The 22,235-nt window shown below is 46.6% G+C and overlaps 1 protein-coding gene across 1 annotated transcript in view; it reads left to right on the top strand.

Moving 5' to 3' along the window:
• Window positions 1-134: 134 nt before the first annotated feature.
• Window positions 135-22,235, top strand: part of LOC306932987 (leucine-rich repeat and fibronectin type III domain-containing protein 1-like protein) — a gene marked incomplete at both ends in the record, with an annotated part of 154,451 nt that continues 132,350 nt past the window's right edge. The window contains 4 exons of the mRNA XM_079514956.1: window positions 135-169; window positions 901-1,144; window positions 6,122-6,279; window positions 6,998-7,387. Coding sequence (XP_079371082.1) covers window positions 135-169; window positions 901-1,144; window positions 6,122-6,279; window positions 6,998-7,387 — 827 coding nt within the window. The remainder of the gene's footprint in view (window positions 170-900; window positions 1,145-6,121; window positions 6,280-6,997; window positions 7,388-22,235) is intronic.

Here is a 22,235-nt window from a genome sequence, read left to right as displayed (position 1 = left end):
AACCTGCACAAACTGGCCAGGTGAGAGATGGAGGGGTGGGTGGATGGATGGGTGGTGGTTGGATGGGTGGTGGATGGGTGGTGGGTGGGTGGGTGGATGGATGGTGGGTGGATGGATGGTGGGTGGATGGATGGATGGGGGTCTTCACCAACCTCCACATACTGGCCAGGTGAGAGATGGCCTTGTGGTTAGAGTGTCCGCCCTGAAACTGGGAGGTCGGGGGTTCGATCCCCTGGCTGGGTCATATACCAAAGACTGTAAAAATGGGACCCAATGCCTCCCTGCTTGGCACTCAGCATCGAAGGGGCGCACGCTGCAGCTCACCGCTCCTTGGCTGCAGCTCACCGCTCCTTGGCTGCGGCTCACCGCTCCAAAAGATGGGTCAAATGCGGAGAACAAATTTCACTGCGGTGACAAATAGTACGACTTTGAACTTTGACTTTTACAGACAATGTGATATAAGTGAAAACCCATTAACCGGCTGCAGACGTCAGTGTCAGATTCACCGTTTTGTTAATATCTTAAAAAAAAAAAATCAAAATAAAATGAATGAGTCACATGAGAACCAACTGGCTCCAATGTGGACCTGGGGTTTCCAGTGACCAGCCAGCCAGCCAGTCCCCTTCCATAGAGTAAGGATCAAGTTTCCTTTTTATCATGATGGATGGTACGTGATGTGCTAAACAAGAGCCACATTTATAAGAAGTCTTGCTGACAATTGCTGATCTCTCTCTCTCTCTCCTCTCTCTCCCTCTCTCTCTCCCTCTCTCTCTCTCTCTCTGTCTCCCTCTCTCTCCCTCTCCCTCACATGCCCCCTCCCCACACCCCCGCCACACGCGCACACGCACACACCCGCACACACACACACACACACACACGCACGCACACGTTTCTCTGCAGGCTGGATATGACTTCTAACAAGTTGAAGAAGATCCCCCCTGACCCGCTGTTCCTGAGAATCCCCGTGTACGCCAAGTCCAAAGGTTCCCCGCACTCGTCCCTGGTGATGAGTTTCGGGGGGAACCCTCTGCACTGCAACTGTGAACTGCTCTGGTTGAGAAGACTGACCCGGGAGGACGACCTGGAGACCTGCGCCTCGCCTCCGGACCTCAGCTCCAAGTACTTCTGGACCATACCTGAAGAGGTACGTGCATGGGGACTGGACTTACACTGCCACTGCGACCCCCTTTCCACCGGTTGGGTTCCCAACGGGAACCGGTTCAGTTCTTTTTGGTTCTTAGTCCATGAGCCAGAGCTCCAACATTGGTGGGAAAAAACTAGACCTATATTAAATTGTTTATAGGATCAATACAAGTAAATTAACCCATTTTGGACTGAAGTCGATTAAAAAAAAGTCTTCTAAATCCTATTTTTTTTTATGTCAGTGGGGCTCAACCTTTTTCATGTCAAGGACCCCCAGGATTATCTCTATTGGGCCACGGACCCCCATCTCAAAATATGTAGTTCCAGGGACCTCACAGAAGCCAATATTTTAGTTAAAAATGTTCGCTCTGAAATATATATTCAAAGATTTGTGCCACATTTTCACGATTTTTCAAAAATAGCAGACCTACAAGCTCGTAGCGCGCCACTCGGTGGCGCGCTATGAGCTTGTAGATCTGCTATTTTTCAATAGCTAAAGCATAACATAATGCTTAAAACACCAAAAGGGGTTCCTGCCCAGAATGGTATTAACAGTTTGACTGCGGAAATAAATGAATGGCAATGCCCCATTGACTGCCTAGACTTCACTAACCTTTGAAGAACCACCGCGCCGACCCGATCATCGTTCCTTTTCAAGAAAATCTTCTTAAAAATGGTGTGATCCATTTGTCGTAGTTTTGAGAAATAATCCAAAGTGGCGTCCGTTGCACGGCGCCACCGCCGCCATTGGAATACATTGGGCCTCAATTTCCCAGAAGCCTTTGCATGCCAGTGCGACTGAATTATTTTTTTGCGATGACATCATCCGAACGCGTCACCTATATCCCACTTAGTCTTAAAACGTATTAAAAACGCAAATTAAACAATGAAAACGTAACTTGTGTATAACTCGTTATTGGGAGAGTTCTACAATTAATTACCTCGTGTTTGACGAGGGAAAGTTATAATTAAGCACAGGTTTGTCTCAGAGGCGTATCTACAATAAGGCGAGGGCAGGCGTCCGCCTGTCCAAATCCATTTCTGGCCTGGCCAAAATCCATACAATAAGAAAAAATCACACCCGTGTGAACTGAGTGGTGTAAGGTCTTATATAGACTGATCAGCTGTGGTCTGACGTAATGTCTGACGTAATTAAATCACACCCGTGTGAACTGGGTGACCATAGCAACCGTGCTCATTTTTTGGTACGAACAGACAGACAGACAGACAGACACGTAAACGAACAAAGCCAGTTGTAGGAGTGGTTTACACCACTCAAAAAAGAGGACAAAAACAAGACATGAGAACTATGTCCCCCACCACCCCCCGACCGTTTGGTGACCCGCCTCCCCTCCCAAACCCCGCCTTGGGGGGGCCAAGGTTGGAGCCCTGTGCAGCAGCACCTAAAGCATCATAATTAGGACCATGTGAAGACTCCAAAAAATAAGAAACGAAAGTTTAATATTACAAAAAGAGACACCGAGTTTACAGCCATTCATATTGACCAGTTTTATTTATTTTTTCCTATGAGGATATCCAATTTATGCAACCACTTTACGAAGAATTGGTGAAGTCGCTACGTTCCAGTCTTTGAGAATAAGTTGTTTATCCATTACTATGAACATCAATAAAGCTGTCTGAAAAGAGTCCTCCGAGCATCCGCGGAGAGCCAAGTTCCTTTCAGGAGAGAGAGAGAGAGTTCCTGTCAGGAGAGAGAGAGAGAGTTCCGTGATAAACATCCGGAAAACAAACAAAATATTGACCAAAAATGGATGAATTACTGGACAGTCCCAAAATAAGTGCAAGTACCATAATTTGGTTGACATTGATCCCACATTGTGGGAGACACACAGAGGTAAAATGTATGCAACATGACCTTAGAATAATGAAAACGTTGAATCACGTTGAACTGAATTAACCTGTGTCTGCTGTTTATTGAACAACGATGGATGCAGGAAGGTACGGTGGTCCATATTTTAACAGGCAACACAGCATTGATTTCCCTTTAACCCATTCAGAGCTGAGACCAGATTCTACAAAATGTCCTCTAAATCATGACAGTTTCGTGAAAACCCTATTTTTCTATATCAGTGGTTCTCAAACTCAAAGCCTTGTAATTGGCCGCTGACTACCATCTAAAAATATGTGATTCCAGGGACTCTGCAGAAGCAAAGATTTGAGTTAAAAAACGTTCGCTCTGAAAGAATATATGTTCTTGCCTGCTTAAAGGACCACTTCACCACTTTTCAACCCATCTTCATATAATTGGTCCTCACTAATAATCATGATAAAATGGCTACCATTTTTTTCTACTCAGTCTGCTTCTCATAGGAGGGCTGTGGGCAGTTCAGAAACCCGTCCACCAGTGACATCATCGTTAGGCAGATTTTTTTAAACAATATTTTTTTACAAAAATGTTGAGAACGATGGCTTCCATTTTCGCATTACAACTTTTCAGGACTAGAAAGCCTGCAGTTTCTAATAGCTTGGATTCCCCATCGATGATGTCACTGGTGGACGGGTTTCTGAACTGCCCACAGTCCTCCTATGAGACACAGACTGAGTAGAAAAAAATGGTAGCCATTTTATCATGATTATTAGTGAGGACTAGTATATGAAGATAGGTTGAAAAGTGGTGAAGTGGTCCTTTAAGTTTTAATGTTTTGATTTTGGTTTATATTGCATTGTTTGCTCTCTTGTTTTCTTGTAACCTGTGCAGCACTTTGGTTGACCTGGTGATGATAAATGTGCTATATAAATAAAGTTGAGTTGAGTTGAGTATGGTTAGGCCTGACGTCAAAATAAATAAAAAGTCTTCTGAAAGAATATATATTCAAAGATTTGTGCCACATTTTCACGATTTTTCAAAAATAGCAGACCTACAAGCTCGTAGCGCTGCACTCTGTGCCGCGCTACGAGCTTGTAGATCTGCTATTTTTCAAAAGTATAACATAGCCTAATGCTTAAAACACCAAAAGGGGTTCCTGCCAAGAATGGTTTAATACCGTTGTCAGATATACAATCTTTAGAAAATAAATTCACACATTTGGAGGTAAGCTTCTTATAATCTAATTCAAGAGAAAAGCAATTCAAGTTTCTCACAAGTTGGACTCAAAATGAGGGATGTTTTCCATGACAAAATGCCTAAGATACATAATGCAAACATTGTTTTGAGATAAGTGGATTGTACTTTAGGCTTAATTGAGCAAAATATGCAAGCTTGTGGTCTAAATAGAAGTTATCTTTTTCACTTTGAGCTAGGGTTTAATATTTTCCCGGATTTGGCTCATTTTAATTCCCGGGAATTTGCGGACCTTTTCCCGGGCTCCCGCGGGAATTCCCGTCAGAAAAAAAAGAAAAAAAGTGCCCACCAAAATGCATTTATATGTATAGATACTTCATATGTTCAATAGAATAGTGATATTTTTTGGTTTAAAACGTTTTATTTGAACGAAATATGAACATATAGCCTACAATAAAAGTATTACATTAAAATATTAATAATGTATTAGGCCTACTACGCTATTCAGAAAAAGGGACACAGGAGTTTGCACTAATGTGACTAAGCACGGGGAAAAAAATAAACGACCTCACGTCTTTCACATAGATACCTTAGCTATGGTCTTTCACCCTTTGAGCATGCAGTGGGTCCCCGGACCCCTTCTCCGCTGCAGAGAATGTGATCATCCCGCTTTGTACTTTATGAAAAGTCCGATTGGGTGTTAAATTAGCCAGCACGTCCAGTGCACAGCACACTGATTATTAGAGAGAGAGAGCGAGAGAGAGAGATGGAGAGAGAGAGAGAGAGAGAGAGAGAGAGAGAGACGCTGCGTGCTGGTGGTTATTATAAAACAAAGTGTAGCCTACTCATCTTTGTTTGTGTTCCGTTTCACGTTATTGCTGCACACATGCAGGCAAAAGCAAAAAGTGACAATGTCCATCACAGAGAAAGGAAACTCCTCGCTCCGTCCGTAAAACACACAATTCTCACAGAGTGACTGATTAGGCTAATGATTGACAGGTGCAGCAGCTTTGGGAGCGTGCCTGAAGATGTCTGACTGTCAGACATTCATATTTTGCTAAAGTGTATATAAACTCTGTAGGCCCTATCTGATTAATTGCGGGAGGATGCAGGATTTGCGGGGTCCCACTGATTTCATCTTGACCGGCCGTGCCTGCCCGTCCGCAGGTAGGCTATTTAAATACCGCCCGCGCCGCCAACATTTACGTTGGGTCCCGCTGGCTCCAGTTCCCATTGCAGCCCTCGAGTGTAATCCATAATTCCATATAAATATCATCAAACATGTTTGAAAATGATGGGAGGGTTCAGATTGGACATTTGATCACTCATAGATAAGGGGAAAGAACGCGCACTGTGTGAAAACCCCTTTAGTGTAATTTCCCTACAAGAAAAAAAAAAAACTCCGGGACGACGGGTCCCGAAGAAATTTCCGGGCGGGAAATTGCGTGACCTATGCCCGGGAGACCCGAAATCCCGGGATCCCGGCATTAAACCCTACTTTGAGCTCCATAATGCGTCACGACAAATCCTCTCTTCTTTACAGTCATTTAAACATGATAGTGACACTGAAGAAACAGTTGTACTTCATACATACAATTATTTTCTCTCATAAACATCAAAGCTTTTAAAAAAACGAGATTATGTATGAAGATATATTGTTTTTTTTTTAAACTTGTGACTGTGGCTCAGGAGGTAGAGCAGGTCGTCCAATGATCCATGGGTCGGCGGTTCGAATCCCGTCTCCTCCTGTCTACATGTCGAAGTGTCCTTGGGCAAGACACTGAACCCCAAATTGCTCCCGATGTGCTGGTTGGTACCTTGCATGGCTTCCGCCGCCATCGGTGTATGAATGTGTGTGTGAATGGGTGAATGTAATGCACAATCTATGTAAAGCGCCTTGGATAAAGGCGCTATATAAATACACCATTTACCATTTAACTCTGATTGTTTCCGTAGGAGTTTATCTGTGATCCTCCGGTGTTGACCCGTAAGTCGCCGCGTACGGTGGCCCTGGAGGGCCAGCCTGCCAGCCTGAAGTGCAAAGCCAATGGCGACCCAGAACCCGAGGTCCACTGGATCAGCCCCGAAGGACGACTGATCTCCAATGGCTCCAGGTTCTCATTATTATCTTCATTTATCCAAGCGAGGTTGACCAAGCACACCTGTGATAATTTACACTCTTTACGTAGTCACATTTACTGAGTGACTTCCAAATGCACATTATAATAATTATTAAAATAATAATAATACATTTATAATTTACATTTTGGGGATATCTTTCACAATAAACATGTTCTAGACATTCTAATGATCACAAAAAAACATATATTAGTTATTTTAGTTACTTTTATCAGGGTCAAAGGTCATAGGTTAAAAATTGTTCAGAGATTTTTTATTTGTGTGAATTTCAGCCTCTGTGGGGGGTATTTATATGCAAATATCATGACCAATGGCTTTGCAATGGCATTGCAATGAACATCAATGATGACGATTAGGTGAAAAAATAACATTTTAAATTTTTGTTATTAATGTATTAATTAATTAAAATATGTTGTATTATTGCAACGCTGGGTGTTACAGGTTTAAGTGGTTAACCTATTTTGGGCGGGAACCCCTTTTGGTGTTTTAAGCATTATGTTATACTTTAGTCGGCAGCCAATTAAATATTTTATTGGGGGTCCTTGACATGAAAATGTTTGAGAACGACATAGAAACATGGGTTTTTCAGAAAACTTTCAGGATTTAGAAGACATTTGTAGAATCGTCCTCAGGTCTAAATGGGTCAAAGTGGTTAATGTATGTTCTTGTCTGTTAACTTCCCATCGGCTGTAGAACCATGGTGCTCCCCAACGGAAGCCTGGAGATCAACGTGACGGCCCTGAAGGATTCTGGGAACTTCACGTGCATCGCCTCCAACGCCGCGGGAGAGTCCACGGGGAGGGTGGAGCTAGTCGTCACGGCGATGCCCCACCTGGCCAACAGCACGAGCCGCAGCCGAGACCCCTCCTCCTCTGAGCCCGCCCCCTCCGACATCCTCACCTCCGCCAAGGCGGCGACGCCCAGCAACGAGACGAGAGGAGGGGGCGCGGATCGAAGGGTCTCATTGGTGGAGCTAACGGGGAACTCCGCCCTCATCCGGTGGACCAGTCAGACGACGGCGCTGGGAGTCAGGATGTTCCAGGTCCAATACAACAGCTCCGGGGACGACACGCTCGTCTACAGGTCTGTCCAAATACCTTTGTCACGGCAGTTGGTTCTCAAAACGTTTTCATGTGTTTTGGTGTTTTGGCGTGTTGGCATTCCTCCTGAGACGCTTGTCTGTGTTTTGGTGTGTTGGCATTCCTCCTGAGACGCTTGTCTGTGTTTTGGCGTGTTGGCATTCCTCCTGAGACGCTTGTCTGTGTTTTGGCGTGTTGGCATTCCTCCTGAGACGCTTGTCTGTGTTTTGGTGTGTTGGTGTTTTGGTGTTTTGGTGTTTTGGTGTGTTGGCATTCCTCCTGAGACGCTTGTCTGTGAGTGTGAATCAACAGCAACAGCTGTGAAGGATGAGCTGTTGACAAAATGATGGTAACAGAGGTCATTTTAAAAAATCACACCCGTGTGAACTGAGTGGTGTAAGGTCTTATATAGACTGATCAGCTGTGGTCTGACGTAATGTCTGACGTAATGAAATCACACCCGGGTGAACTGGGTGACCGTAGCAACCATGCTCATTTTTTCTGCACAGACATACTAACAAAGCCAGTTGTAGGAGTGGTTTACACCACTCAAAAAAATAAAAAATAAAATAAGAGGTGCTAAACCTAATCAGCTTTGAATGATGAATATTTAATTGCAGTATATAGGGATGAGCTCGGTGAGCTGAATGTGAGGAAAAACGTAAAACATGACAGCGTTGGAGGACTTTTAGCTGGTTGGTGAAGAAACGACACTGAACTTGAGGAAGAGACGAGGAATGAGTGCGTTTGCTAGATTGCCAGGCAACAGCACGGCCCGGTTACTACACTGGAATGAAAAGGGTAAATTTAGCTCCAGAGTATAGATAGAAAATGTGGCTCCGAGGGAAGTTTATTCTTTGACAGTTTGAATCGCACGTTTCTTCTGTTGATGGTGCTAATCAAATTTATGGCATCAGTTAAAAATACATTTTTGGAAAAGATAAATATCGACATTAACATACATTTGGAAAATGTTTGGTTGACGCAAGAAAAGTATTTATGATGAAGAAATGTGAATTGGGAATATATTTTTTTTATCCCACAATTTTTGTAACCCATTTTTCACCCCTGTGTCAATTATCTAATGTGATCCTGGGCTCTACACACCCTCCGCCAACCTAGTCCCCATATATGGGGGACATGGGGAGAGCAACGGACTTGAACTCATGCTTCCTTCATGCCTGAGTGTCCAAGTTGAATTGGGAATATTAACAGCGATCTATATTCTATTTCATAGTTACTGCAAGTGAGGGAGTCGATTTATTGCATTATTGGCTGACATATAGAGGCATGGAAGTGTTTCCAGAAGCCTCTTGTTCAGTAGCTATGGGAGTAGCTATGAGAGTCTCCTCCAACTACAGTAGCTATGAGAGTCTCCTCCAACTACAGTAGCTATGAGAGTCTCCTCCAACTACAGTAGCTATGAGAGTCTCCTCCAACTACAGTAGCTATGGGAGTCTCCTCCAACTACAGTAGCTATGGGAGTCTCCTCCAACTATAGTAGCTATGAGAGTCTCCTCCAACTACAGTAGCTATGGGAGTCTCCTCCAACTACAGTAGCTATGAGAGTCTCCTCCAACTACAGTAGCTATGAGAGTCTCCTCCAACTACAGTAGCTACGGGAGTCTCCTCCAACTACAGTAGCTATGGGAGTCTCCTCCAACTACAGTAGCTATGGGAGTCTCCTCCAACTATAGTAGCTATGGGAGTCTCCTCCAACTACAGTAGCTATGGGAGTCTCCTCCAACTACAGTAGCTATGGGAGTCTCCTCCAACTACAGTAGCTATGGGAGTCTCCTCCAACTACAGTAGCTATGGGAGTCTCCTCCAACTACAGTAGCTATGGGAGTCTCCTCCAACTATAGTAGCTATGGGAGTCTCCTCCAACTACAGTAGCTATGGGAGTCTCCTCCAACTACAGTAGCTATGGGAGTCTCCTCCAACTACAGTAGCTATGGGAGTCTCCTCCAACTACAGTAGCTATGGGAGTCTCCTCCAACTACAGTAGCTATGGGAGTCTCCTCCAACTACAGTAGCTATGGGAGTCTCCTCCAACTACAGTAGCTATGGGAGTCTCCTCCAACTACAGTAGCTATGGGAGTCTCCTACAACTACAGTAGCTACGGGAGTCTCCTCCAACTACAGTAGCTATGGGAGTCTCCTCCAACTACAGTAGCTATGGGAGTCTCCTCCAACCCTCTCTCTACAGTAGCTATGGGAGTCTCCTCCAACTACAGTAGCTATGGGAGTCTCCTCCAACTACAGTAGCTATGGGAGTCTCCTCCAACTACAGTAGCTATGGGAGTCTCCTCCAACTACAGTAGCTATGGGAGTCTCCTCCAACTACAGTAGCTATGGGAGTCTCCTCCAACTACAGTAGCTATGGGAGTCTCCTCCAACTACAGTAGCTATGAGAGTCTCCTCCAACTACAGTAGCTATGGGAGTCTCCTCCAACTACAGTAGCTATGGGAGTCTCCTCCAACTACAGTAGCTATGGGAGTCTCCTCCAACTACAGTAGCTATGAGAGTCTCCTCCAACTACAGTAGCTATGAGAGTCTCCTCCAACTACAGTAGCTATGGGAGTCTCCTCCAACTACAGTAGCTATGGGAGTCTCCTCCAACTACAGTAGCTATGGGAGTCTCCTCCAACTACAGTAGCTATGAGAGTCTCCTCCAACTACAGTAGCTATGAGAGTCTCCTCCAACTACAGTAGCTATGAGAGTCTCCTCCAACTACAGTAGCTATGAGAGTCTCCTCCAACTACAGTAGCTATGGGAGTCTCCTCCAACTACAGTAGCTATGGGAGTCTCCTCCAACTACAGTAGCTATGGGAGTCTCCTCCAACTACAGTAGCTATGAGAGTCTCCTCCAACTACAGTAGCTATGGGAGTCTCCTCCAACTACAGTAGCTATGGGAGTCTCCTCCAACTACAGTAGCTATGAGAGTCTCCTCCAACTACAGTAGCTATGAGAGTCTCCTCCAACTACAGTAGCTATGAGAGTCTCCTCCAACTACAGTAGCTATGGGAGTCTCCTCCAACTACAGTAGCTATGGGAGTCTCCTCCAACTACAGTAGCTATGGGAGTCTCCTCCAACTACAGTAGCTATGAGAGTCTCCTCCAACTACAGTAGCTATGGGAGTCTCCTCCAACTACAGTAGCTATGGGAGTCTCCTCCAACCCTCTCTACAGTAGCTATGGGAGTCTCCTAGAACCCTCTCTACAGTAGCTATGGGAGTCTCCTCCAACCCTCTCTCTACAGTAGCTATGGGAGTCTCCTAGAGCCCTCTCTACAGTAGCTATGGGAGTCTCCTAGAACCCTCTCTACAGTAGCTATGGGAGTCTCCTCCAACCCTCTCTCTGGTGTTACAGTAGCTATGGGAGTCTCCTCCAACCCTCTCTCTGTGTTACAGTAGCTATGGGAGTCTCCTCCAACCCTCTCTCTACAGTAGCTATGGGAGTCTCCTAGAGCCCTCTCTACAGTAGCTATGGGAGTCTCCTAGAACCCTCTCTACAGTAGCTATGGGAGTCTCCTAGAACCCTCTCTACAGTAGCTATGGGAGTCTCCTCCAACTACAGTAGCTATGGGAGTCTCCTAGAACCCTCTCTACAGTAGCTATGGGAGTCTCCTCCAACTACAGTAGCTATGGGAGTCTCCTCCAACTACAGTAGCTTTGGGAGTCTCCTCCAACCCTCTCTCTACAGTAGCTATGGGAGTCTCCTCCAACCCTCTCTCTACAGTAGCTATGGGAGTCTCCTCCAACCCTCTCTCTACAGTAGCTATGGGAGTCTCCTCCAACCCTCTCTCCTGTGTTACAGTAGCTATGGGAGTCTCCTCCAACCCTCTCTCCTGTGTTACAGTAGCTATGGGAGTCTCCTCCAACCCTCTCTCCTGTGTTACAGTAGCTATGGGAGTCTCCTCCAACCCTCTCTATAGTGTTACAGTAGCTATGGGAGTCTCCTCCAACCCTCTCTCCTGTGTTACAGTAGCTATGGGAGTCTCCTCCAACCCTCTCTCCTGTGTTACAGTAGCTATGGGAGTCTCCTCCAACCCTCTCTCTGGTGTTACAGTAGCTATGGGAGTCTCCTCCAACCCTCTCTCTGGTGTTACAGTAGCTATGGGAGTCTCCTCCAACCCTCTCTATAGTGTTACAGTAGCTATGGGAGTCTCCTCCAACCCTCTCTATAGTGTTACAGTAGCTATGGGAGTCTCCTCCAACCCTCTCTCTACAGTAGCTATGGGAGTCTCCTCCAACCCTCTCTCTACAGTAGCTATGGGAGTCTCCTCCAACCCTCTCTCCTGTGTTACAGTAGCTATGGGAGTCTCCTCCAACCCTCTCTCCTGTGTTACAGTAGCTATGGGAGTCTCCTCCAACCCTCTCTCTACAGTAGCTATGGGAGTCTCCTCCAACCCTCTCTCTGGTGTTACAGTAGCTATGGGAGTCTCCTCCAACTACAGTAGCTATGGGAGTCTCCTCCAACTACAGTAGCTATGGGAGTCTCCTCCAACCCTCTCTCTACAGTAGCTATGGGAGTCTCCTCCAACTACAGTAGCTATGGGAGTCTCCTCCAACTACAGTAGCTATGGGAGTCTCCTCCAACCCTCTCTCTACAGTAGCTATGGGAGTCTCCTCCAACTACAGTAGCTATGGGAGTCTCCTCCAACTACAGTAGCTATGGGAGTCTCCTCCAACTACAGTAGCTATGGGAGTCTCCTCCAACCCTCTCTCTACAGTAGCTACGGGAGTCTCCTCCAACCCTCTCTCTACAGTAGCTATGGGAGTCTCCTCCAACCCTCTCTCCTGTGTTACAGTAGCTATGGGAGTCTCCTCCAACCCTCTCTCTACAGTAGCTATGGGAGTCTCCTCCAACCCTCTCTCTATAGTAGCTATGGGAGTCTCCTCCAACCCTCTCTCTACAGTAGCTATGGGAGTCTCCTCCAACCCTCTCTCTACAGTAGCTATGGGAGTCTCCTCCAACCCTCTCTCTACAGTAGCTATGGGAGTCTCCTCCAACCCTCTCTCTACAGTAGCTATGGGAGTCTCCTCCAACCCTCTCTCTGGTGTTACAGTAGCTATGGGAGTCTCCTCCAACCCTCTCTCCTGTGTTACAGTAGCTATGGGAGTCTCCTCCAACCCTCTCTCCTGTGTTACAGTAGCTATGGGAGTCTCCTCCAACCCTCTCTCCTGTGTTACAGTAGCTATGGGAGTCTCCTCCAACCCTCTCTCCTGTGTTACAGTAGCTATGGGAGTCTCCTCCAACCCTCTCTCCTGTGTTACAGTAGCTATGGGAGTCTCCTCCAACCCTCTCTCTGGTGTTACAGTAGCTATGGGAGTCTCCTCCAACCCTCTCTCTACAGTAGCTATGGGAGTCTCCTCCAACCCTCTCCTGTGTTACAGTAGCTATGGGAGTCTCCTCCAACCCTCTCCTGTGTTACAGTAGCTATGGGAGTCTCCTCCAACCCTCTCCTGTGTTACAGTAGCTATGGGAGTCTCCTCCAACCCTCTCTATAGTGTTACAGTAGCTATGGGAGTCTCCTCCAACCCTCTCTCCTGTGTTACAGTAGCTATGGGAGTCTCCTCCAACCCTCTCTCCTGTGTTACAGTAGCTATGGGAGTCTCCTCCAACCCTCTCCTGTGTTACAGTAGCTATGGGAGTCTCCTCCAACCCTCTCCTGTGTTACAGTAGCTATGGGAGTCTCCTCCAACCCTCTCTCCTGTGTTACAGTAGCTATGGGAGTCTCCTCCAACCCTCTCTCCTGTGTTACAGTAGCTATGGGAGTCTCCTCCAACCCTCTCTCTACAGTAGCTATGGGAGTCTCCTCCAACCCTCTCCTGTGTTACAGTAGCTATGGGAGTCTCCTCCAACCCTCTCTCTGTGTTACAGTAGCTATGGGAGTCTCCTCCAACCCTCTCCTGTGTTACAGTAGCTATGGGAGTCTCCTCCAACCCTCTCTCTGGTGTTACAGTAGCTATGGGAGTCTCCTCCAACCCTCTCTCCTGTGTTACAGTAGCTATGGGAGTCTCCTCCAACCCTCTCTCCTGTGTTACAGTAGCTATGGGAGTCTCCTCCAACCCTCTCTCCTGTGGTACAGTAGCTATGGGAGTCTCCTCCAACCCTCTCTCTAGTGTTACAGTAGCTATGGGAGTCTCCTCCAACCCTCTCCTGTGTTACAGTAGCTATGGGAGTCTCCTCCAACCCTCTCTCTACAGTAGCTATGGGAGTCTCCTCCAACCCTCTCTACAGTAGCTATGGGAGTCTCCTCCAACCCTCTCTCCTGTGTTACAGTAGCTATGGGAGTCTCCTCCAACCCTCTCTCCTGTGTTACAGTAGCTATGGGAGTCTCCTCCAACCCTCTCTCTGTGTTACAGTAGCTATGGGAGTCTCCTCCAACCCTCTCTCCTGTGTTACAGTAGCTATGGGAGTCTCCTCCAACCCTCTCTCCTGTGTTACAGTAGCTATGGGAGTCTCCTCCAACCCTCTCTCCTGTGTTACAGTAGCTATGGGAGTCTCCTCCAACCCTCTCTCTACAGTAGCTATGGGAGTCTCCTCCAACCCTCTCTATAGTGTTACAGTAGCTATGGGAGTCTCCTCCAACCCTCTCTCCTGTGTTACAGTAGCTATGGGAGTCTCCTCCAACCCTCTCTCCTGTGTTACAGTAGCTATGGGAGTCTCCTCCAACCCTCTCTCCTGTGTTACAGTAGCTATGGGAGTCTCCTCCAACCCTCTCTCCTGTGTTACAGTAGCTATGGGAGTCTCCTCCAACCCTCTCTCCTGTGTTACAGTAGCTATGGGAGTCTCCTCCAACCCTCTCTCCTGTGGTACAGTAGCTATGGGAGTCTCCTCCAACCCTCTCTCCTGTGGTACAGTAGCTATGGGAGTCTCCTCCAACCCTCTCTCTACAGTAGCTATGGGAGTCTCCTCCAACCCTCTCTATAGTCCTACAGTAGCTATGGGAGTCTCCTCCAACCCTCTCTCCTGTGTTACAGTAGCTATGGGAGTCTCCTCCAACCCTCTCTCCTGTGTTACAGTAGCTATGGGAGTCTCCTCCAACTACAGTAGCTATGGGAGTCTCCTCCAACCCTCTCTCCTGTGGTACAGTAGCTATGGGAGTCTCCTCCAACCCTCTCCTGTGTTACAGTAGCTATGGGAGTCTCCTCCAACCCTCTCTCTGTGTTACAGTAGCTATGGGAGTCTCCTCCAACCCTCTCTCCTGTGTTACAGTAGCTATGGGAGTCTCCTCCAACCCTCTCTCTGTGTTACAGTAGCTATGGGAGTCTCCTCCAACCCTCTCTCTACAGTAGCTATGGGAGTCTCCTCCAACCCTCTCTACTGTGTTACAGTAGCTATGGGAGTCTCCTCCAACCCTCTCTATAGTGTTACAGTAGCTATGGGAGTCTCCTCCAACCCTCTCTACTGTGTTACAGTAGCTATGGGAGTCTCCTCCAACCCTCTCTCCTGTGTTACAGTAGCTATGGGAGTCTCCTCCAACCCTCTCTCCTGTGTTACAGTAGCTATGGGAGTCTCCTCCAACCCTCTCTCCTGTGTTACAGTAGCTATGGGAGTCTCCTCCAACCCTCTCTCCTGTGTTACAGTAGCTATGGGAGTCTCCTCCAACCCTCTCTATAGTGTTACAGTAGCTATGGGAGTCTCCTCCAACCCTCTCTCTGTGTTACAGTAGCTATGGGAGTCTCCTCCAACCCTCTCTCCTGTGTTACAGTAGCTATGGGAGTCTCCTCCAACCCTCTCTCCTGTGGTACAGTAGCTATGGGAGTCTCCTCCAACCCTCTCTCTAGTGTTACAGTAGCTATGGGAGTCTCCTCCAACCCTCTCTCCTGTGTTACAGTAGCTATGGGAGTCTCCTCCAACCCTCTCTCCTGTGTTACAGTAGCTATGGGAGTCTCCTCCAACCCTCTCTCTACAGTAGCTATGGGAGTCTCCTCCAACCCTCTCTACAGTAGCTATGGGAGTCTCCTCCAACCCTCTCTCCTGTGTTACAGTAGCTATGGGAGTCTCCTCCAACCCTCTCTCTACAGTAGCTATGGGAGTCTCCTCCAACCCTCTCTCTACAGTAGCTATGGGAGTCTCCTCCAACCCTCTCTCTACAGTAGCTATGGGAGTCTCCTCCAACCCTCTCTCCTGTGTTACAGTAGCTATGGGAGTCTCCTCCAACCCTCTCTCTACAGTAGCTATGGGAGTCTCCTCCAACCCTCTCTCTACAGTAGCTATGGGAGTCTCCTCCAACCCTCTCTCCTGTGTTACAGTAGCTATGGGAGTCTCCTCCAACCCTCTCTCCTGTGTTACAGTAGCTATGGGAGTCTCCTCCAACCCTCTCTCCTGTGTTACAGTAGCTATGGGAGTCTCCTCCAACCCTCTCTCTCGGCATTAAATCCTTCTGGCAACGTTGCCACCCAAGTATCTGCAAGCCTGGGAAAGCCTGGTTTATTATTATCGGCTCTGATGAGTTCCACTGTGTTGTGCACTAGTTACCATGGCAACAGCTAGGGAAGTCCTCCAAGATCCTGTTCTGAGTGGCATGTGGCTCTTAAAGCGTGCGAGGGACTTGTTGTAGGGTTAATGGAGGGGGTGAAATTTTTCGTGCACAAATTGCTCAGGTGTTGAAACAAAATTGCCTTTAATTGGTGCTCTTTGTCTGTTCTGGCAGGTTGTTGCCAGATAGTGAAATTAACGTTTATACACAGCATCATGTACAGCTTTGGTTCTTCCCTGTGCATTATTCCCTTGATCCAGAGACCGTCATCTTCAATAGATATAGGATTACTGTATGGCAACCGCATGACAGCGTCCACAGGGGGAATTACACGCGTTCGTTCGTTCGTTCTTTCTTTCTTTCTTTCTTTCTTTCTTTCTTTCTTTCTTTCTTTCTTTCTTTCTTTCTTTCTCTCTTTCTTTCTTTCTTTCTCTCTCTCTCAAGAGATGAACAGCGATTATGTGAGGATTGTGGTCGGTTGACACCTGTTTTCACACGCTAGCTCAGCTAAGTATGGAGAATAGAGAATAAAGAGCTATTTAGCATGCTGAGCATTAACTGTTCTACTGCTTAGAAACCGTCCACCTAGAGGGGGGGGGGGGGGGGGGGGGTTGACCCTGTGTAAAGCTGTGTCAGCTGCAAGGCTACATCCCTTCCATACGCTAGTGCCTCCAACGTCTCTGGCTTTCGGTTTAAAGTGATATGGCAGCCATGTCTATGGACTTTTAATGTTTGCTTAGAGCGCACGCACGCACGCACGCACGCACGCACGCACGCACGCACGCACGCACGCACGCACGCAAGCACGCACGCAAGCACGCACGCAATGTGCTTGTCTTACACGATTTTTGACAGTGGTGTCTTTGTGTGATGCATTCTAATCCAAGGTTTGCAGCAGCGTGGCAAAGGCACTGAATGTGCTTTCTCAACACATTTAGACGCCGCACACCCACCCACTCTATCAACGTTCATCACACGCACACGCACGCACACACGCACGCACGCCCTAAATGGAACACTTTGAGATGCACACAGATCTTTTTTAATCACACACAAATGGGCGCGAGCGCACACACACTTTAATAACACTTTAACACTGTCATAAGATATGGAGATAGTTCTCCCACACACTGTGTCAAACAACACAACTTCATGTCAGCTCTGCATACAGAACAGCCTCCTGGTGTGTGTGTGCGTGTGTGTGTGCGTGTGCGTGTGCGTGTGCGTGTGCATGTGCGTGTGCGTGCGTGCGTGCGTGCGTGCGTGCGTGCGTGCGTGCGTGCGTGCGTGCGTGCGTGCGTGCGTGCGTGCGTGCGGTATTATAAAAGTGGAATGAAATACAAGTATTTATATTACCACAGGTAGGCTGTCCTTGCCGTGCTGAAATGAACATGACATCACACCTTTAGCCGTTAATAGAGGGTATGCACGGGACATCATCATCAAACCAGGAAGTTATGCAGGAACGCCTACTGAGTGGCAAAAAACTACTTTCTGGCCTTGACAGCCCATACATCCACACAGAAATTGCATTAAACAACATTAAACAATGTTAAACTCACTTTGCATGTTGCTTTGCCACTCGATTTGCCACTCGATGTGCCATTCACTTTAAGCATGCGCATACCCTCTATAGAAGATTTGAGAAAGGATTTAATCACATTAGAAATATCATCAGTTGTGCTGATTCTAGGCACATGGTGCAAGGCACATTCTGGGGGCGTTTCCAGTCCCGCTAATCTGGGGGCGAAACCTCGCTCTGAATTAGTCATTACTAGTGTGTCTCCCTTCAAGAGATCCTTGCACCTTTGCCATAGACCACCATATTGAAATGATGGATTTTTGCAAGTTGGAAGGTTGAGGCTATATTTTGTACTGAGGAAAATTGCATTGACCTCTATAAGAGCAGTATTAATAATGTGATGAGGCTTGAGGGGGAAAGGAAAGCTCTCTGCTCACTGAAACATCATATGGAAAGAGAGAGCTGGGCCATAGTGGCCCTTCCTCTGTGTGTCATATCCTCTATGTATCCATTCTCCCATGTTGGGCCTTGACAGCCCATACATCCACACAGAAATTGCATTAAACAACATTAAACAATGTTAAACTCACTTTGCATGTTGCTTTGCCACTCGATTTGCCACTCGATGTGCCATTCACTTTAAGCATGCGCATACCCTCTATAGAAGATTTGAGAAAGGATTTAATCACATTAGAAATATCATCAGTTGTGCTGATTCTAGTGATGAGACAGAGTTTTGTCAGAGCAGCAGCATTATTATTGGCTTATAGGAATGGAACATAAAGGGCAGGTATAGGCTGTCTACGCTCCTGTATTTTATCATCAGTTATTATGGTGGTAGGCTACTTGGAGAGCCAGATATTTTCGGAGGTGGTACTTCAGTATAAAAAAGGTTGTGAACCAATGGTGTGGAGCAGGGGTTCTCAACGTCTTTGGCTGGGGACCAGCTCAGCCCCCAGACCTCACATGCCCTCACTAGGACAGACCAGAGCCTGCCGGTTCCTCCCTCTGCAGCCCCCAGACCTCACATGCCCTCACCAGGACATTGCGTGCGAGGACCGGCCTCATCAGCCATCTTCCACCCACACGACGTGAAGTCAATTATTGGTCATCTTGACTTGCGAGGGATAAACACGAATGCTGCTTTTAGACAGAGCCCTATATTTAGACGATTTTTTCCAAAATGAGTTAATAGCACAGGCAGACTCTTCACATACTAGAGCATGTCTGAAATAAATTAGTTAATAGCACAGGCAGACTCTTCACATACTAGAGCATGTCTGAAATAAATGAGTTAATAGCACAGGCAGACTCTTCACATACTAGAGCATGTCTGAAATAAATTAGATAATAGCACAGGCAGACTCTTCACATACTAGAGCATGTCTGAAATAAATTAGATAATAGCACAGGCAGACTCTTCACATACTAGAGCATGTCTGAAATAAATTAGATAATAGCACAGGCAGACTCTTCACATACTAGAGCATGTCTGTAAATATGAAATAAATGCCAAAACATGTAGCTAGGTGTAATGTTAGAGACCACATAAGTGAACATTTCAAGCCTGTTTTCTCAACTCGCTGTTTTTTGCAAGACATTACTCTATAAGCCATATCTCCACAACTGGTGGGTCAAACTGAACAACCAATATGTCAATTTGAAGCTATGATTCCCTGCTTTCATATATCATGAAAAAACAAAAATTCTAAAAAATCCAATGGCAGTCCCTCAGTCAAATTTAGTCACATATGGTGCAAGGCACATTCTGGGGGCGTTTCCAGTCCCGCTAATCTGGGGGCGAAACCTCGCTCTGAATTAGTCATTACTAGTGTGTCTCCCTTCAAGAGATCCTTGCACCTTTGCCATAGACCACCATATTGAAATGATGGATTTTTGCAAGTTGGAAGGTTGAGGCTATATTTTGTACTGAGGAAAATTGCATTGACCTCTATAAGAGCAGTATTAATAATGTGATGAGGCTTGAGGGGGAAAGGAAAGCTCTCTGCTCACTGAAACATCATATGGAAAGAGAGAGCTGGGCCATAGTGGCCCTTCCTCTGTGTGTCATATCCTCTATGTATCCATTCTCCCATGTTGGGCCTTGACAGCCCATACATCCACACAGAAATTGCATTAAACAAAACTCTGTCTCATCACTAGAATCAGCACAACTGATGATATTTCTAATGTGATTAAATCCTTTCTCAAATCTTCTATAGAGGGTATGCGCATGCTCCCATGAGGGTATGCGCATGCTCCCATGTTCTCCTCTCCATCTGACTCAGAATACAAATGAGATTTTTTCGACTTGCAACTCAGAGTCCTCCTTCACCTTTATAGCATGCCAACAGGAAACGTGTACGAGCCACCGCTCTGACAGTTATTGATTGCCGTGATATTATTTACATGGCTGCCATGTCCTCCCACGGTGCATGTTCACTGATATCTATCGGTGCACACATGCAGCTGCCTCATTACAAACACCCCGCTTTGCACACATCACTGCGTGTAATCGCACCACAATACATTGGGTTGGACTTGTTCATGAACTCCCAGGTTACCCATATTTTATAGAAAGAACCAGAAATATACCTAGGTAATATACACGGACGTCGGACGTGCACACAGAGACATCAAAAGGAGGCTTCAGCCCCTGCCCTTTTACCCGTGTGTAAAACAAGTGCCCTCTCCAGACCACGAATGCAGCATTTACTACACGGTGAAAGATGGCAAATGCCCCTCCTCTCCTTTCCATGCCAGAAGGAAGGCAGCATTCAGGAGAATTGCTTTTTCCCTCCGAAGTCTCCTGAACTTGGAACGCAGTATTTTTGCGTTGAACAAATTTGTTTAGAAATCTTGTGCTGGGTTGCGCCCCGAAAATAGCAGATCTACAAGCTCACAACGCGTCGCAGCGCGACGCGTTGTGAGCTTGTAGATCTGCTATTTTGGCTATTTTAGTCCAAAAGTGCTCCTCTTAACGTGATTTCAGCCCCTCTAACTGCCTCTCTAACTCCCTCTGCACTGGAACTGCAACACGCAGTGGCGTGCACAGACATTTAGAGGGGCAGGTGCTCAAGTTAAAAAAGGGCACCTTGTGCCTTAATCCATTTTGGGCGGGAACCCCTTTTGGTGTTAGCATTATGTTATGCTTTAGCTATTGAAAAATAGCAGATATACAAGCTCATAGCGCGCCACCGAGTGGCGCGCTACGAGCTTGTAGGTCTGCTATTTTTTTTTTTTTTTTTTTTTTTTCAAAAGGGCACATTGCCAAAAGGGCAGGGGGTGCTCTAGCACCCCCTAGTGTCTATCTGTGCACGCCACTGGCAACACGTCTCAAACATCTCAGAGTGCATCTCATGACTGCTTTTAGCTGCAACGCTCCAGTGGTCATCGCTGGAACTGCAACACGTCTCAAACATCTCAGAGTGCATCTCAGGACTGCTTTTAGCTGCAACGCTCCAGTGGTCTCGTAATGGCAAAACAGGTCCTTTTAATATTCAAACTTATGTTGACATTGACCAACTGAAAGGGTTCAACTGAGGAAAATGTCAGGGACAACTGCAATAAAGGCTTTTTAAAGTTTCACCATTACAGTAGTTCAACTTTGTGCGTGCGTGAGTGCGTGCGTGCGTGCGTGCGTGCGTGCGTGCGTGCGTGCGTGCGTGCGTGCGTGCGTGCGTGCGTGCGTGCGTGCGTGCGTGTGTGCGTGCTTGTGTGCATGCGTGCGTGCGTGCGTGTGTACACTTTAGCACTAGGATGTACATTTCTGAACTGTGACAGATGCCTGTTAAGCCTGATACACTGGCGTGCCGAGAATAGCCGACCTACAAACTCACACGGCGTATATGCAACGCTTTGTGAGCGTTGTATAGGTCTGCTATTCTCAGCCGTTCTAGACTCAAAGCATCAATTAGGATATTGTGAGCTTGTAGAGTGTCTCAAATCAGGCATATTGTTGAATATCCTTCAGTTCTACATCCCATAGCAAGGTTTGAATTCTATATGGAATATTCAGTAGCATTGTATTTAAGATGGATGACTCATCCCCTGACTTCTGTGTCTTATATAATCAGTCTTCATCGAACCAGGCAGACTCAATTAATACTAATTTCTGCATTAGAAAGACGTCATTGTTCTGGGATTTATTCAAGGAAATCAGAGCATGAAGGAGGAGAAGGAGGCTTTACGACCAACACACCACCCTGAATACAGATGATTAGAGTGTGTGTGAGTGTGAGTGTGTGTGGTGCGTGCGCGTGTGCCTGCGTGCGTGCGTGTGTGCGCCTGCACATGCGTGTGCATGTGTGCGTGTGCATGTGTGTGTGCGGCGTGTAGCTATATGGCCTCCGGGCAGAATAAAACTGCGTGCGTGCCTCCGGGCAGATTCAAACTTTTGTATTATTTCATCGGTTCCTTCCTTTCTTTACTGAACTGCTTCCCATTGCCTCGGCCATGGGAGATTAACCTCACGCCCAGGCTATGGGTCCTCCTCTCCAGGCTATGGGAGATTAACCTCACGCCCCCTGCAGGCTGTCCTCCTCTCAGCAGGAGAAGAGCCAGGTAACCACTACAGGCTGTCTGTATATATAATATATAATAGGGCAGGACTTCTGTTGTATGCCCCTCCCCCTATAGGGCTTTTGCAAATATCCATTTAATTTGATCTATTTGCAGTTATTATGCTGATTATGTTTTGTAATAGTGTTTGCAAAAAAAATATATCAACACATTCACTTTCAGAGTAAAGGTCAAGTAAATCACTTCTGGAAAATAACAGAAGACATGTAACACATTATTGTCTGCTGTGTTGCTTTTCGATGTGTAGACTGTGTC

This window comes from Electrona antarctica, assembly GCF_951216825.1.
Source record: "Electrona antarctica genome assembly, chromosome: 11".
Taxonomy (NCBI): domain Eukaryota; kingdom Metazoa; phylum Chordata; class Actinopteri; order Myctophiformes; family Myctophidae; genus Electrona; species Electrona antarctica.
The sequence above is the reverse complement of the archived record's forward strand: the minus strand, read 5'-3'. Positions and strand labels throughout refer to the sequence as shown.